The sequence below is a fragment of the Myotis nattereri genome (genome assembly GCF_964212035.1).
Source record: "Myotis nattereri genome assembly, chromosome: X".
NCBI classification, from domain to species: domain Eukaryota; kingdom Metazoa; phylum Chordata; class Mammalia; order Chiroptera; family Vespertilionidae; genus Myotis; species Myotis nattereri.
Genome location: NC_138078.1, coordinates 149742497 through 149756578, shown reverse-complemented (window position 1 = coordinate 149756578; position 14082 = coordinate 149742497). Strand labels below are relative to the sequence as shown.

Genomic DNA, 14082 nt, shown 5'->3' with positions numbered 1-14082 from the left:
GTCCTCTCATACAGTCACTGGTGTCCCGTTTCTCACAGTTGTCTGGTGTCATGCACACCATCTCTCAGAACCTCACCCCCATGGTCACCACCTCACAGAGCATTCAGCCACCACACTGTCTCTGCCCATGACGTGTGCAGGTACACGCCGTATCATACACCCTGGTTGCTGTCACACGTGGTCTCACATACTAGTACACTCTTATACTTGCACATCATAACCCATTATCATGAAGGGTGACACGTGCTGTCTCACAGGGCCTCACGCCATCACCAGAGAACCACAGGCACCGTTGCACACCCCACCTACCACGGCTCTTTATTCAGTCCCACTCAGACTCACACCTCCAACTTCAGGACTCTGATGATTTATTTTACACATCATTGATGGCCCAGACCAAGAGCTGTGGGGGGCCCAGAGGTTGGGTTGTAGAAACTTCTGGCTCCACACCGAGAGGGACCCTACCCCTGCTCTGAGTCATGCTCTGTGTCCTCATGGGCTGAGTGGCGCCTCCACAGTGCAGGTGGTGGTGGGAGGCATGGGGCCTGTGGGGAAGGAGCCTGTGGGTGAACCCAACAGGGGCCCGGGGAAAGGCATGAGGTGGCTGACAGGCCCTGACAGCGCCACGGAGCCCGGGCCTTGGTAGAGATGGGCAGTATCAGGCGGGCCCAATCTCAAGCCTGAGGCCACTTCCCCACAATTCCCACCATCGCTGCCCCCAGCCACCACCATGAAGCCACCAGCCGGTGCATCCGCTGGTCCTGTGCCTCCCAGGCTCGACACTGGCTTCTTTTCTTTCTGTGATGGCCTGGGTTTTCTAGACTTTATACCACCCTTCTGCACGGTCCGTGGTCGGTTCACCTGATGAAAGAGAGGCCATGAGTGTTCCCCGACCTCAGACTTTTGCCTCTGTGTCTCCACCAGGGACACCCTCTCCACCCCACTCCTTCAGAGTCGGGAACTGGGTCAAGGACTAGGGGAGCAGGCCCCAGCTGTGGCCCAGATAATGCCCTAAGGAGTCATGAGCTTGTGAGGCCCTAAGCAATGGAAAGGCTGAGGGAGCCTCTAGCCATAGGGACTAGCTGAGGGCTGGAGGGGAGGGGGAAGGAAATGAGAAATGGAGGAGAGAGAAGGGAGCAGGAGGGAAAAGACAGGCAGGGAGGAGATGAAGGTGCAGAGAAGAGAAGGGTGATAGGGAAGGAGGAGGGAGTAGAATAACAGGGAGAAGAGAGAAAGGGAGATTGGAAGAATACAGGAAAGGAAAAGGAGAAGGAAGGCCAGGTTAGTGGGATGGGGGTGCAGGGGGCAGGCTCCAAGAGGCAGGGCGCACCTGGTGTCGCTTGTAATAAAGGCCGCAGGCATTGCACACGGGGTCTCTATTGGCATTCAGCCGCCACACTGCCGTGATGGTTGTCCGGCAGTTGGTGCACTGGGCACCTGCCCGCTTGCTGACCTTCTGGGGGCAGCAAGAATGTGAGGGTCAGTGCATTGGGGGGTGGAGGACCCAGGAGGTGAGGGTCAGGGTGCAGGCAGGGCTTCCTGGACAAGGCATAGACTGAGGGTGCTCTGAGGGGCGAGGACATGGCCTCCTGTCCCGGGGCTTTCCAAATGGCGTGGGGTGCTTCATCAGTGCTTCTCAGCGTTGGCGGACATTGGACTCACTTGGGGAGTCGAAAACAATCCTGATGCCCAGGCAGCGCCCCAGACCAAGTAAATCAACCCATCTCGGGAGGGCCCCACGGTGATCCCAGTGTGTAGCCAAGGATGAAAACTGCTGTGCAGGGAGTGGACGGCGTGCCTGCTTGCAGCCCGAGGGTGTGCTGAGGGTAGACACTCCTGTACAGAGCTGGGTCCCTGAATGGATGGGGCAGGGAGGGGGCATGTGGGTTCTCATAGAGTGTGAGGGCAGAGAGAGATCCCTGCCCGGAGTGAGAACAGAGTACCTGGGTGAGGGGAGGCCGGCCTGGGCTCTTACCCGGCGCCTTTGGGGCTTGTTGTGCCTGGTCATCGTCTGACCACCGGCATTGCACAGGTGGCACTGTGGAGCGGCTTTCGCTCTGCCGGACTTTCGCAATGCCGGACTTTCGCTGTGCCTGGTACACATGCTGTCACACCTTCTCAGAACCACCCTGCACGGCGCACAATCCCAGGGCTCTGGTGAGGTGGACAGGGGCAAGAGGGACCAGGCTCAGCCCAACTTTGCCTTGGACCCCATCCCCCTCCTCAACCTCCCTGTCCCTTTCGGGGAACCTCACCACAGGTGGACGGGGGCAGGGTTCCTTGGAGGTTGGCGGAGGAATAGACCGCTGGATTGGGGGGGCTTCTGGTTGGTGGAAAGAAGCTCCTAGGAAAGTCGGGGGGCCCGTAGGCACTGCTGGGGACAGGGATGGAGGAAGGCACCGCAGGCCCCAGCGCCAACAGGTCCGGACGCAGTCGCTGTGTCCTGATGTTCTCTAGGAAGGTGCCTCTTGCATAGGCATCTTCTAAGGCCTGGGGATCGGTGTACTCCCAGGTGGGGCTCACAGTTGCGGGAGGGTAGAGCCCCGTGCTGCCATAGGACCAGCTGGTGTATGGTGAGCCTCCTGGGGTCCCCTCCAGACAGCAGAGGCATGCATTAACCTCGAAGACTGTTTGGGGTGTGGGTGGGTATGGGAAGGAAGAAAGAAGGGAACAGAAGGTCTGAAGCCATCCTGCTTTCAAGATGCAGTGATTCCCAACAGCCCCACATGGTGGCCAGCCTTCCCACCTTCCTTCCCATAGGTTGCCAGAGCAGCTGCTGGCCATTGGGTGACTCCTGGGTCTGAGCCCCAGTGGTCACTCTGGCAGCTGCAGCCACCAGCAGCCTTTTCCCAATGGGCTTTTAGCATAACTTTGTGGAGCCCCATGGGCCACTCAACTAGGGTCACCCCCACCTCCTTACCGTATTCATTCCCAATGAGGCAGTCTGGGGATGTACGTTCCCAGGTCTGCACATACACAGGGAACGTGATCCACAGAGCCTCGTGAAGGCTTCTGGCCATTTCTAAGATGGCTTCTTTGTGGGATTCTACCCTAGCTAAGGGTCTCCATGGATACCCCAGCAACATGGAACCCTGCCAGGACAGCCAGGGCAGCAGCTGCCTGCATATGCTGCAACTGGGGCGGGGATCGAACGTAAACCCAGGTGCATGCCCTCGTCTGGGAATCAAACCCGAGACCCTTCAGTGCACAAGCCCATGCTCTAACCACTGAGAACACCAGCCAGGGCTCATAAGAGGGCCCATGAGAGGTTCCTATGGGCCAGGCCTGGAAGTTGCATATGCCACTCTGCTCACTCGATTGATCAGAACTGTCACATGTCCACCTGGCATTGCAACGAGGCTGGGAAAGTGAGCGAGTCAGGAAGAAAGGGGAGCAGGGTTGAAAAGCCTATAGCAGTGCCTGCTACAGGATTCTGTAGACTCCCCAGAGCTACGCTGTTTCATGTGGTGGCCACTAGCCATAGTCAAGACAGTGGCTCCTGTACAAGGGGAGGGCAAGGCTTCCACACCAAGGCTGTCAGAGAGAGTCACATCAGGGCTTCCGACACAGGGTCAGGAGGGTGTTTCCAGAGGGCAAGTTTAGGGGTTCCTATGAACGATCAGGTCAGAGATTCCTGATACAGGTCCAGTTGCGGATTTCTGTTGGAAGTCAGGGAAAGGTTTCTGCAGAATCCAGCACTGTTATAGGCAAGGCTTCCTGTAGAGGGTCAGAGCCATGGAGCCAGCACAGGGTTAGGTCAGCAAGCCCTGCACAGTGTCTGGGCAGGGGGTCCTGTGCCAGGTGAGGCTGTCGGTGCCTATATAGGATGAGGTCTGGACTTAAAGTTAGGGGGTCAGGACAGGTGCCTCCCACAGATTCAGGAAAGGTTTTCCATGTAAGTTCAAGATTGAAGTTCACATTGAGAGTTGGATCGCAGGTTCCTGTGGACTCTGTGGGGTAGCGTGTGAGGTAGGGATTGTTGTGCAGAGTGACGTCAGGGGTCATTGTCAATGATGTAAGCAAGGCTCCTGACCTCAATCAGGGTTCCCAAAGAGTTTACAGATGGGGGTTTCTTTGTTTAAAATATATTTTTAAAGATTTCAGAGAGGAAGGGAGAGGGATAGAAACATCAGTGGTAAGAGAGAATTTCTGCAGACAGAGTCAGGGAGGTGGTTTCAGAACTAGATTTTAAGATGAGCCAAGTGGTTGTAAAATGCTACCTGGACGGCAGGGCTGCAGTGCAGTGTGAGGACAGAGCTGTCCCGTCCAAGGTCCAGGCAGGATTCCTATAGAGATGGAGTCCCATGAAGAGGGTCAGGCCAGGCATTTCTATAAGGGTGGGTGGGGCAGGCTCTGTCCTGCCACCAGGGAAGGCGGAGGTTCCTGTGCTGTGGTGGCAGGACAGGGTGCCTCCTGTAGAAGGTGAGGACCGGTGATCCTGCTCAGGGTCAGGATGGGTTTCCTGTGGATTAGAGAAAGGGTTCCCTGAGAGCTCCAGTATCAGAGAGGCTCCTGAACCAGGCTGGGCTGCCGTTTTGATAGGAGTTGGGGATCCGGGGCTCCTGAACACGGCGGGTCCAGGGGCCTGTCCAGCACAGGTTCTGCAAGAGGTTTCTGTTCAAGACGAGGACAGGGGCTCCCACGGGATGAGGAGGCTGGGGTTCTGTGGAGCGGCCAGGGAAGTTCTGGACAATCCCTGTCATGAGCAGGGACTACTGTGGTTCTTCAGTGGGCCAGTGTGCTGACGAGCTGAAGGGATGCTGTTCTGCTGACGCTCAACCACTGAGCCACACCAGCCGGACTAGAGTATTTTTTCAGCTGTTCATGAAGGAAAGCACCTGAGCCTTCCGCTGTTGTTGACCACAGTGAGCGCTCAGGAACGAGGGCTGCTTGCGGTTAGGAGCCTCTGGGCAGTGGGGGGCTAAGTCATGGAGCCTGGCTCAGCCCTGTGCCACCAGCTGTGTGGCCTTGGGAGAGACGCTTAACCTGTCTGGGTTAGGATGTCACCTGACTCTGTGCATGCTCCAGTGTGAGGGTTTGTTCCATGGAAGAACACATCCCAGGTGAGTGGGTGCATTGGGGAGGGAGTTGGCACTGTGGGGAGCTCACCACCTATGGGGTCTAAATATCCCCCCTAGAGATTATTTTGTCCTCCTAATCTCCCCCTCCTTCTCTACCATTTCCCACAGGGCTGCAGGCCGAGCTGGGCTGAGAGAGATAAGAGATGAGTGACAGGAGGGCCCATGGACAACCTCACGGTCCCAGACCGGCCTCTGCCCTTCTTGCTGGCTGCCTTTCCAGCCCCACTCTTGGCCTCCCGTTCCTGTCCTGAACATGTCTTCTGTCCCCTGGAGGTGGGCCCCTCACTTGCACCTGTATATAGATTGATACCTCCACAAGCAAGTGTACAGAGCTGCTCACGCTGTCAGCCACTCGGAGGCACTGTGACAGGGCACAGGATGTGCGATACGCTCACAGGCACATGCTTGCACACAAGTGCTGCCCTTGCCACACCCACAAAGACCTCCTGACACGCAGTACCTCAGGTCACACTGCTAGGTCTCCACATTCCGTCCTACACAGCCCTTGGTGAGCATCCCGGAAATGTTTATGGAGCAAATGCTGTGCCTGGTACACATGCTGTCACACCGTCTCAGAACCACCCTGCATGGTGCACAATCACATGAGCACAGCCTCACATGTTGCCTCAGCACACCCCGTTGCACACATACCCCCACGTCCTCTCATACAGTCACTGGTGTCCCGTTTCTCACAGTTGTCTGGTGTCATGCACACCATCTCTCAGAACCTCACCCCCATGGTCACCACCTCACAGAGCATTCAGCCACCACACTGTCTCTGCCCATGACGTGTGCAGGTACACGCCGTATCATACACCCTGGTTGCTGTCACACGTGGTCTCACATACTAGTACACTCTTATACTTGCACATCATAACCCATTATCATGAAGGGTGACACGTGCTGTCTCACAGGGCCTCACGCCATCACCAGAGAACCACAGGCACCGTTGCACACCCCACCTACCACGGCTCTTTATTCAGTCCCACTCAGACTCACACCTCCAACTTCAGGACTCTGATGATTTATTTTACACATCATTGATGGCCCAGACCAAGAGCTGTGGGGGGCCCAGAGGTTGGGTTGTAGAAACTTCTGGCTCCACACCGAGAGGGACCCTACCCCTGCTCTGAGTCATGCTCTGTGTCCTCATGGGCTGAGTGGCGCCTCCACAGTGCAGGTGGTGGTGGGAGGCATGGGGCCTGTGGGGAAGGAGCCTGTGGGTGAACCCAACAGGGGCCCGGGGAAAGGCATGAGGTGGCTGACAGGCCCTGACAGCGCCACGGAGCCCGGGCCTTGGTAGAGATGGGCAGTATCAGGTGGGCCCAATCTCAAGCCTGAGGCCACTTCCCCACAATTCCCACCATCGCTGCCCCCAGCCACCACCATGAAGCCACCAGCCGGTGCATCCGCTGGTCCTGTGCCTCCCAGGCTCGACACTGGCTTCTTTTCTTTCTGTGATGGCCTGGGTTTTCTAGACTTTATACCACCCTTCTGCACGGTCCGTGGTCGGTTCACCTGATGAAAGAGAGGCCATGAGTGTTCCCCGACCTCAGACTTTTGCCTCTGTGTCTCCACCAGGGACACCCTCTCCACCCCACTCCTTCAGAGTCGGGAACTGGGTCAAGGACTAGGGGAGCAGGCCCCAGCTGTGGCCCAGATAATGCCCTAAGGAGTCATGAGCTTGTGAGGCCCTAAGCAATGGAAAGGCTGAGGGAGCCTCTAGCCATAGGACTAGCTGAGGGCTGGAGGGGAGGGGGAAGGAAATGAGAAATGGAGGAGAGAGAAGGGAGCAGGAGGGAAAAGACAGGCAGGGAGGAGATGAAGGTGCAGAGAAGAGAAGGGTGATAGGGAAGGAGGAGGGAGTAGAATAACAGGGAGAAGAGAGAAAGGGAGATTGGAAGAATACAGGAAAGGAAAAGGAGAAGGAAGGCCAGGTTAGTGGGATGGGGGTGCAGGGGGCAGGCTCCAAGAGGCAGGGCGCACCTGGTGTCGCTTGTAATAAAGGCCGCAGGCATTGCACACGGGGTCTCTATTGGCATTCAGCCGCCACACTGCCGTGATGGTTGTCCGGCAGTTGGTGCACTGGGCACCTGCCCGCTTGCTGACCTTCTGGGGGCAGCAAGAATGTGAGGGTCAGTGCATTGGGGGGTGGAGGACCCAGGAGGTGAGGGTCAGGGTGCAGGCAGGGCTTCCTGGACAAGGCATAGACTGAGGGTGCTCTGAGGGGCGAGGACATGGCCTCCTGTCCCGGGGCTTTCCAAATGGCGTGGGGTGCTTCATCAGTGCTTCTCAGCGTTGGCGGACATTGGACTCACTTGGGGAGTCGAAAACAATCCTGATGGCCAGGCAGCGCCCCAGACCAAGTAAATCAACCCATCTCGGGAGGGCCCCACGGTGATCCCAGTGTGTAGCCAAGGATGAAAACTGCTGTGCAGGGAGTGGACGGCGTGCCTGCTTGCAGCCCGAGGGTGTGCTGAGGGTAGACACTCCTGTACAGAGCTGGGTCCCTGAATGGATGGGGCAGGGAGGGGGCATGTGGGTTCTCATAGAGTGTGAGGGCAGAGAGAGATCCCTGCCCGGAGTGAGAACAGAGTACCTGGGTGAGGGGAGGCCGGCCTGGGCTCTTACCCGGCGCCTTTGGGGCTTGTTGTGCCTGGTCATCGTCTGACCACCGGCATTGCACAGGTGGCACTGTGGAGCGGCTTTCGCTCTGCCGGACTTTCGCAATGCCGGACTTTCGCTGTGCCTGGTACACATGCTGTCACACCTTCTCAGAACCACCCTGCACGGCGCACAATCCCAGGGCTCTGGTGAGGTGGACAGGGGCAAGAGGGACCAGGCTCAGCCCAACTTTGCCTTGGACCCCATCCCCCTCCTCAACCTCCCTGTCCCTTTCGGGGAACCTCACCACAGGTGGACGGGGGCAGGGTTCCTTGGAGGTTGGCGGAGGAATAGACCGCTGGATTGGGGGGGCTTCTGGTTGGTGGAAAGAAGCTCCTAGGAAAGTCAGGGGGCCCGTAGGCACTGCTGGGGACAGGGATGGAGGAAGGCACCGCAGGCCCCAGCGCCAACAGGTCCGGACGCAGTCGCTGTGTCCTGATGTTCTCTAGGAAGGTGCCTCTTGCATAGGCATCTTCTAAGGCCTGGGGATCGGTGTACTCCCAGGTGGGGCTCACAGTTGCGGGAGGGTAGAGCCCCGTGCTGCCATAGGACCAGCTGGTGTATGGTGAGCCTCCTGGGGTCCCCTCCAGACAGCAGAGGCATGCATTAACCTCGAAGACTGTTTGGGGTGTGGGTGGGTATGGGAAGGAAGAAAGAAGGGAACAGAAGGTCTGAAGCCATCCTGCTTTCAAGATGCAGTGATTCCCAACAGCCCCACATGGTGGCCAGCCTTCCCACCTTCCTTCCCATAGGTTGCCAGAGCAGCTGCTGGCCATTGGGTGACTCCTGGGTCTGAGCCCCAGTGGTCACTCTGGCAGCTGCAGCCACCAGCAGCCTTTTCCCAATGGGCTTTTAGCATAACTTTGTGGAGCCCCATGGGCCACTCAACTAGGGTCACCCCCACCTCCTTACCGTATTCATTCCCAATGAGGCAGTCTGGGGATGTACGTTCCCAGGTCTGCACATACACAGGGAACGTGATCCACAGAGCCTCGTGAAGGCTTCTGGCCATTTCTAAGATGGCTTCTTTGTGGGATTCTACCCTAGCTAAGGGTCTCCATGGATACCCCAGCAACATGGAACCCTGCCAGGACAGCCAGGGCAGCAGCTGCCTGCATATGCTGCAACTGGGGCGGGGATCGAACGTAAACCCAGGTGCATGCCCTCGTCTGGGAATCAAACCCGAGACCCTTCAGTGCACAAGCCCATGCTCTAACCACTGAGAACACCAGCCAGGGCTCATAAGAGGGCCCATGAGAGGTTCCTATGGGCCAGGCCTGGAAGTTGCATATGCCACTCTGCTCACTCGATTGATCAGAACTGTCACATGTCCACCTGGCATTGCAACGAGGCTGGGAAAGTGAGCGAGTCAGGAAGAAAGGGGAGCAGGGTTGAAAAGCCTATAGCAGTGCCTGCTACAGGATTCTGTAGACTCCCCAGAGCTACGCTGTTTCATGTGGTGGCCACTAGCCATAGTCAAGACAGTGGCTCCTGTACAAGGGGAGGGCAAGGCTTCCACACCAAGGCTGTCAGAGAGAGTCACATCAGGGCTTCCGACACAGGGTCAGGAGGGTGTTTCCAGAGGGCAAGTTTAGGGGTTCCTATGAACGATCAGGTCAGAGATTCCTGATACAGGTCCAGTTGCGGATTTCTGTTGGAAGTCAGGGAAAGGTTTCTGCAGAATCCAGCACTGTTATAGGCAAGGCTTCCTGTAGAGGGTCAGAGCCATGGAGCCAGCACAGGGTTAGGTCAGCAAGCCCTGCACAGTGTCTGGGCAGGGGGTCCTGTGCCAGGTGAGGCTGTCGGTGCCTATATAGGATGAGGTCTGGACTTAAAGTTAGGGGGTCAGGACAGGTGCCTCCCACAGATTCAGGAAAGGTTTTCCATGTAAGTTCAAGATTGAAGTTCACATTGAGAGTTGGATCGCAGGTTCCTGTGGACTCTGTGGGGTAGCGTGTGAGGTAGGGATTGTTGTGCAGAGTGACGTCAGGGGTCATTGTCAATGATGTAAGCAAGGCTCCTGACCTCAATCAGGGTTCCCAAAGAGTTTACAGATGGGGGTTTCTTTGTTTAAAATATATTTTTAAAGATTTCAGAGAGGAAGGGAGAGGGATAGAAACATCAGTGGTAAGAGAGAATTTCTGCAGACAGAGTCAGGGAGGTCGTTTCAGAACTAGATTTTAAGATGAGCCAAGTGGTTGTAAAATGCTACCTGGACGGCAGGGCTGCAGTGCAGTGTGAGGACAGAGCTGTCCCGTCCAAGGTCCAGGCAGGATTCCTATAGAGATGGAGTCCCATGAAGAGGGTCAGGCCAGGCATTTCTATAAGGTTGGGTGGGGCAGGCTCTGTCCTGCCACCAGGGAAGGCGGAGTTTCCTGTGCTGTGGTGGCAGGACAGGGTGCCTCCTGTAGAAGGTGAGGACCGGTGATCCTGCTCAGGGTCAGGATGGGTTTCCTGTGGATTAGAGAAAGGGTTCCCTGAGAGCTCCAGTATCAGAGAGGCTCCTGAACCAGGCTGGGCTGCCGTTTTGATAGGAGTTGGGGATCCGGGGCTCCTGAACACGGCGGGTCCAGGGGCCTGTCCAGCACAGGTTCTGCAAGAGGTTTCTGTTCAAGACGAGGACAGGGGCTCCCACGGGATGAGGAGGCTGGGGTTCTGTGGAGTGGCCAGGGAAGTTCTGGACAATCCCTGTCATGAGCAGGGACTACTGTGGTTCTTCAGTGGGCCAGTGTGCTGACGAGCTGAAGGGATGCTGTTCTGCTGACGCTCAACCACTGAGCCACACCAGCCGGACTAGAGTATTTTTTCAGCTGTTCATGAAGGAAAGCACCTGAGCCTTCCGCTGTTGTTGACCACAGTGAGCGCTCAGGAACGAGGGCTGCTTGCGGTTAGGAGCCTCTGGGCAGTGGGGGGCTAAGTCATGGAGCCTGGCTCAGCCCTGTGCCACCAGCTGTGTGGCCTTGGGAGAGACGCTTAACCTGTCTGGGTTAGGATGTCACCTGACTCTGTGCATGCTCCAGTGTGAGGGTTTGTTCCATGGAAGAACACATCCCAGGTGAGTGGGTGCATTGGGGAGGGAGTTGGCACTGTGGGGAGCTCACCACCTATGGGGTCTAAATATCCCCCCTAGAGATTATTTTGTCCTCCTAATCTCCCCCTCCTTCTCTACCATTTCCCACAGGGCTGCAGGCCGAGCTGGGCTGAGAGAGATAAGAGATGAGTGACAGGAGGGCCCATGGACAACCTCACGGTCCCAGACCGGCCTCTGCCCTTCTTGCTGGCTGCCTTTCCAGCCCCACTCTTGGCCTCCCGTTCCTGTCCTGAACATGTCTTCTGTCCCCTGGAGGTGGGCCCCTCACTTGCACCTGTATATAGATTGATACCTCCACAAGCAAGTGTACAGAGCTGCTCACGCTGTCAGCCACTCGGAGGCACTGTGACAGGGCACAGGATGTGCGATACGCTCACAGGCACATGCTTGCACACAAGTGCTGCCCTTGCCACACCCACAAAGACCTCCTGACACGCAGTACCTCAGGTCACACTGCTAGGTCTCCACATTCCGTCCTACACAGCCCTTGGTGAGCATCCCGGAAATGTTTATGGAGCAAATGCTGTGCCTGGTACACATGCTGTCACACCGTCTCAGAACCACCCTGCATGGTGCACAATCACATGAGCACAGCCTCACATGTTGCCTCAGCACACCCCGTTGCACACATACCCCCACGTCCTCTCATACAGTCACTGGTGTCCCGTTTCTCACAGTTGTCTTGTGTCATGCACACCATCTCTCAGAACCTCACCCCCATGGTCACCACCTCACAGAGCATTCAGCCACCACACTGTCTCTGCCCATGACGTGTGCAGGTACACGCCGTATCATACACCCTGGTTGCTGTCACACGTGGTCTCACATACTAGTACACTCTTATACTTGCACATCATAACCCATTATCATGAAGGGTGACACGTGCTGTCTCACAGGGCCTCACGCCATCACCAGAGAACCACAGGCACCGTTGCACACCCCACCTACCACGGCTCTTTATTCAGTCCCACTCAGACTCACACCTCCAACTTCAGGACTCTGATGATTTATTTTACACATCATTGATGGCCCAGACCAAGAGCTGTGGGGGGCCCAGAGGTTGGGTTGTAGAAACTTCTGGCTCCACACCGAGAGGGACCCTACCCCTGCTCTGAGTCATGCTCTGTGTCCTCATGGGCTGAGTGGCGCCTCCACAGTGCAGGTGGTGGTGGGAGGCATGGGGCCTGTGGGGAAGGAGCCTGTGGGTGAACCCAACAGGGGCCCGGGGAAAGGCATGAGGTGGCTGACAGGCCCTGACAGCGCCACGGAGCCCGGGCCTTGGTAGAGATGGGCAGTATCAGGCGGGCCCAATCTCAAGCCTGAGGCCACTTCCCCACAATTCCCACCATCGCTGCCCCCAGCCACCACCATGAAGCCACCAGCCGGTGCATCCGCTGGTCCTGTGCCTCCCAGGCTCGACACTGGCTTCTTTTCTTTCTGTGATGGCCTGGGTTTTCTAGACTTTATACCACCCTTCTGCACGGTCCGTGGTCGGTTCACCTGATGAAAGAGAGGCCATGAGTGTTCCCCGACCTCAGACTTTTGCCTCTGTGTCTCCACCAGGGACACCCTCTCCACCCCACTCCTTCAGAGTCGGGAACTGGGTCAAGGACTAGGGGAGCAGGCCCCAGCTGTGGCCCAGATAATGCCCTAAGGAGTCATGAGCTTGTGAGGCCCTAAGCAATGGAAAGGCTGAGGGAGCCTCTAGCCATAGGGACTAGCTGAGGGCTGGAGGGGAGGGGGAAGGAAATGAGAAATGGAGGAGAGAGAAGGGAGCAGGAGGGAAAAGACAGGCAGGGAGGAGATGAAGGTGCAGAGAAGAGAAGGGTGATAGGGAAGGAGGAGGGAGTAGAATAACAGGGAGAAGAGAGAAAGGGAGATTGGAAGAATACAGGAAAGGAAAAGGAGAAGGAAGGCCAGGTTAGTGGGATGGGGGTGCAGGGGGCAGGCTCCAAGAGGCAGGGCGCACCTGGTGTCGCTTGTAATAAAGGCCGCAGGCATTGCACACGGGGTCTCTATTGGCATTCAGCCGCCACACTGCCGTGATGGTTGTCCGGCAGTTGGTGCACTGGGCACCTGCCCGCTTGCTGACCTTCTGGGGGCAGCAAGAATGTGAGGGTCAGTGCATTGGGGGGTGGAGGACCCAGGAGGTGAGGGTCAGGGTGCAGGCAGGGCTTCCTGGACAAGGCATAGACTGAGGGTGCTCTGAGGGGCGAGGACATGGCCTCCTGTCCCGGGGCTTTCCAAATGGCGTGGGGTGCTTCATCAGTGCTTCTCAGCGTTGGCGGACATTGGACTCACTTGGGGAGTCGAAAACAATCCTGATGGCCAGGCAGCGCCCCAGACCAAGTAAATCAACCCATCTCGGGAGGGCCCCACGGTGATCCCAGTGTGTAGCCAAGGATGAAAACTGCTGTGCAGGGAGTGGACGGCGTGCCTGCTTGCAGCCCGAGGGTGGGCTGAGGGTAGACACTCCAGTACAGAGCTGGGTCCCTGAATGGATGGGGCAGGGAGGGGGCATGTGGGTTCTCATAGAGTGTGAGGGCAGAGAGAGATCCCTGCCCGGAGTGAGAACAGGGTACCTGGGTGAGGGGAGGCCGGCCTGGGCTCTTACCCGGCGCCTTTGGGGCTTGTTGTGCCTGGTCATCGTCTGACCACCGGCATTGCACAGGTGGCACTGTGGAGCGGCTTTCGCTCTGCCGGACTTTCGCTCTGCCGGACTTTCGCTGTGCCTGGTACACATGCTGTCACACCTTCTCAGAACCACCCTGCACGGCGCACAATCCCAGGGCTCTGGTGAGGTGGACAGGGGCAAGAGGGACCAGGCTCAGCCCAACTTTGCCTTGGACCCCATCCCCCTCCTCAACCTCCCTGTCCCTTTCGGGGAACCTCACCACAGGTGGACGGGGGCAGGGTTCCTTGGAGGTTGGCGGAGGAATAGACCGCTGGATTGGGGGGGCTTCTGGTTGGTGGAAAGAAGCTCCTAGGAAAGTCAGGGGGCCCGTAGGCACTGCTGGGGACAGGGATGGAGGAAGGCACCGCAGGCCCCAGCGCCAACAGGTCCGGACGCAGTCGCTGTGTCCTGATGTTCTCTAGGAAGGTGCCTCTTGCATAGGCATCTTCTAAGGCCTGGGGATCGGTGTACTCCCAGGTGGGGCTCACAGTTGCGGGAGGGTAGAGCCCCGTGCTGCCATAGGACCAGCTGGTGTATGGTGAGCCTCCTGGGGTCCCCTCCAGACAGCAGAG

General features: G+C 57.4%; 1 protein-coding gene across 1 annotated transcript in view; it reads right to left on the bottom strand.

The window, feature by feature from the left end:
- Nucleotides 1–492: 492 nt before the first annotated feature.
- The window catches only part of LOC308511988 (erythroid transcription factor-like), a gene marked incomplete at both ends in the record, with an annotated part of 80868 nt that continues 67278 nt past the window's right edge, over nucleotides 493–14082 (bottom strand). Inside the window, 2 exons of the mRNA XM_081081794.1 lie at nucleotides 493–861; nucleotides 1331–1456. Of these exons, the coding sequence (XP_080937920.1) occupies nucleotides 493–861; nucleotides 1331–1456 (495 nt within the window). The remainder of the gene's footprint in view (nucleotides 862–1330; nucleotides 1457–14082) is intronic.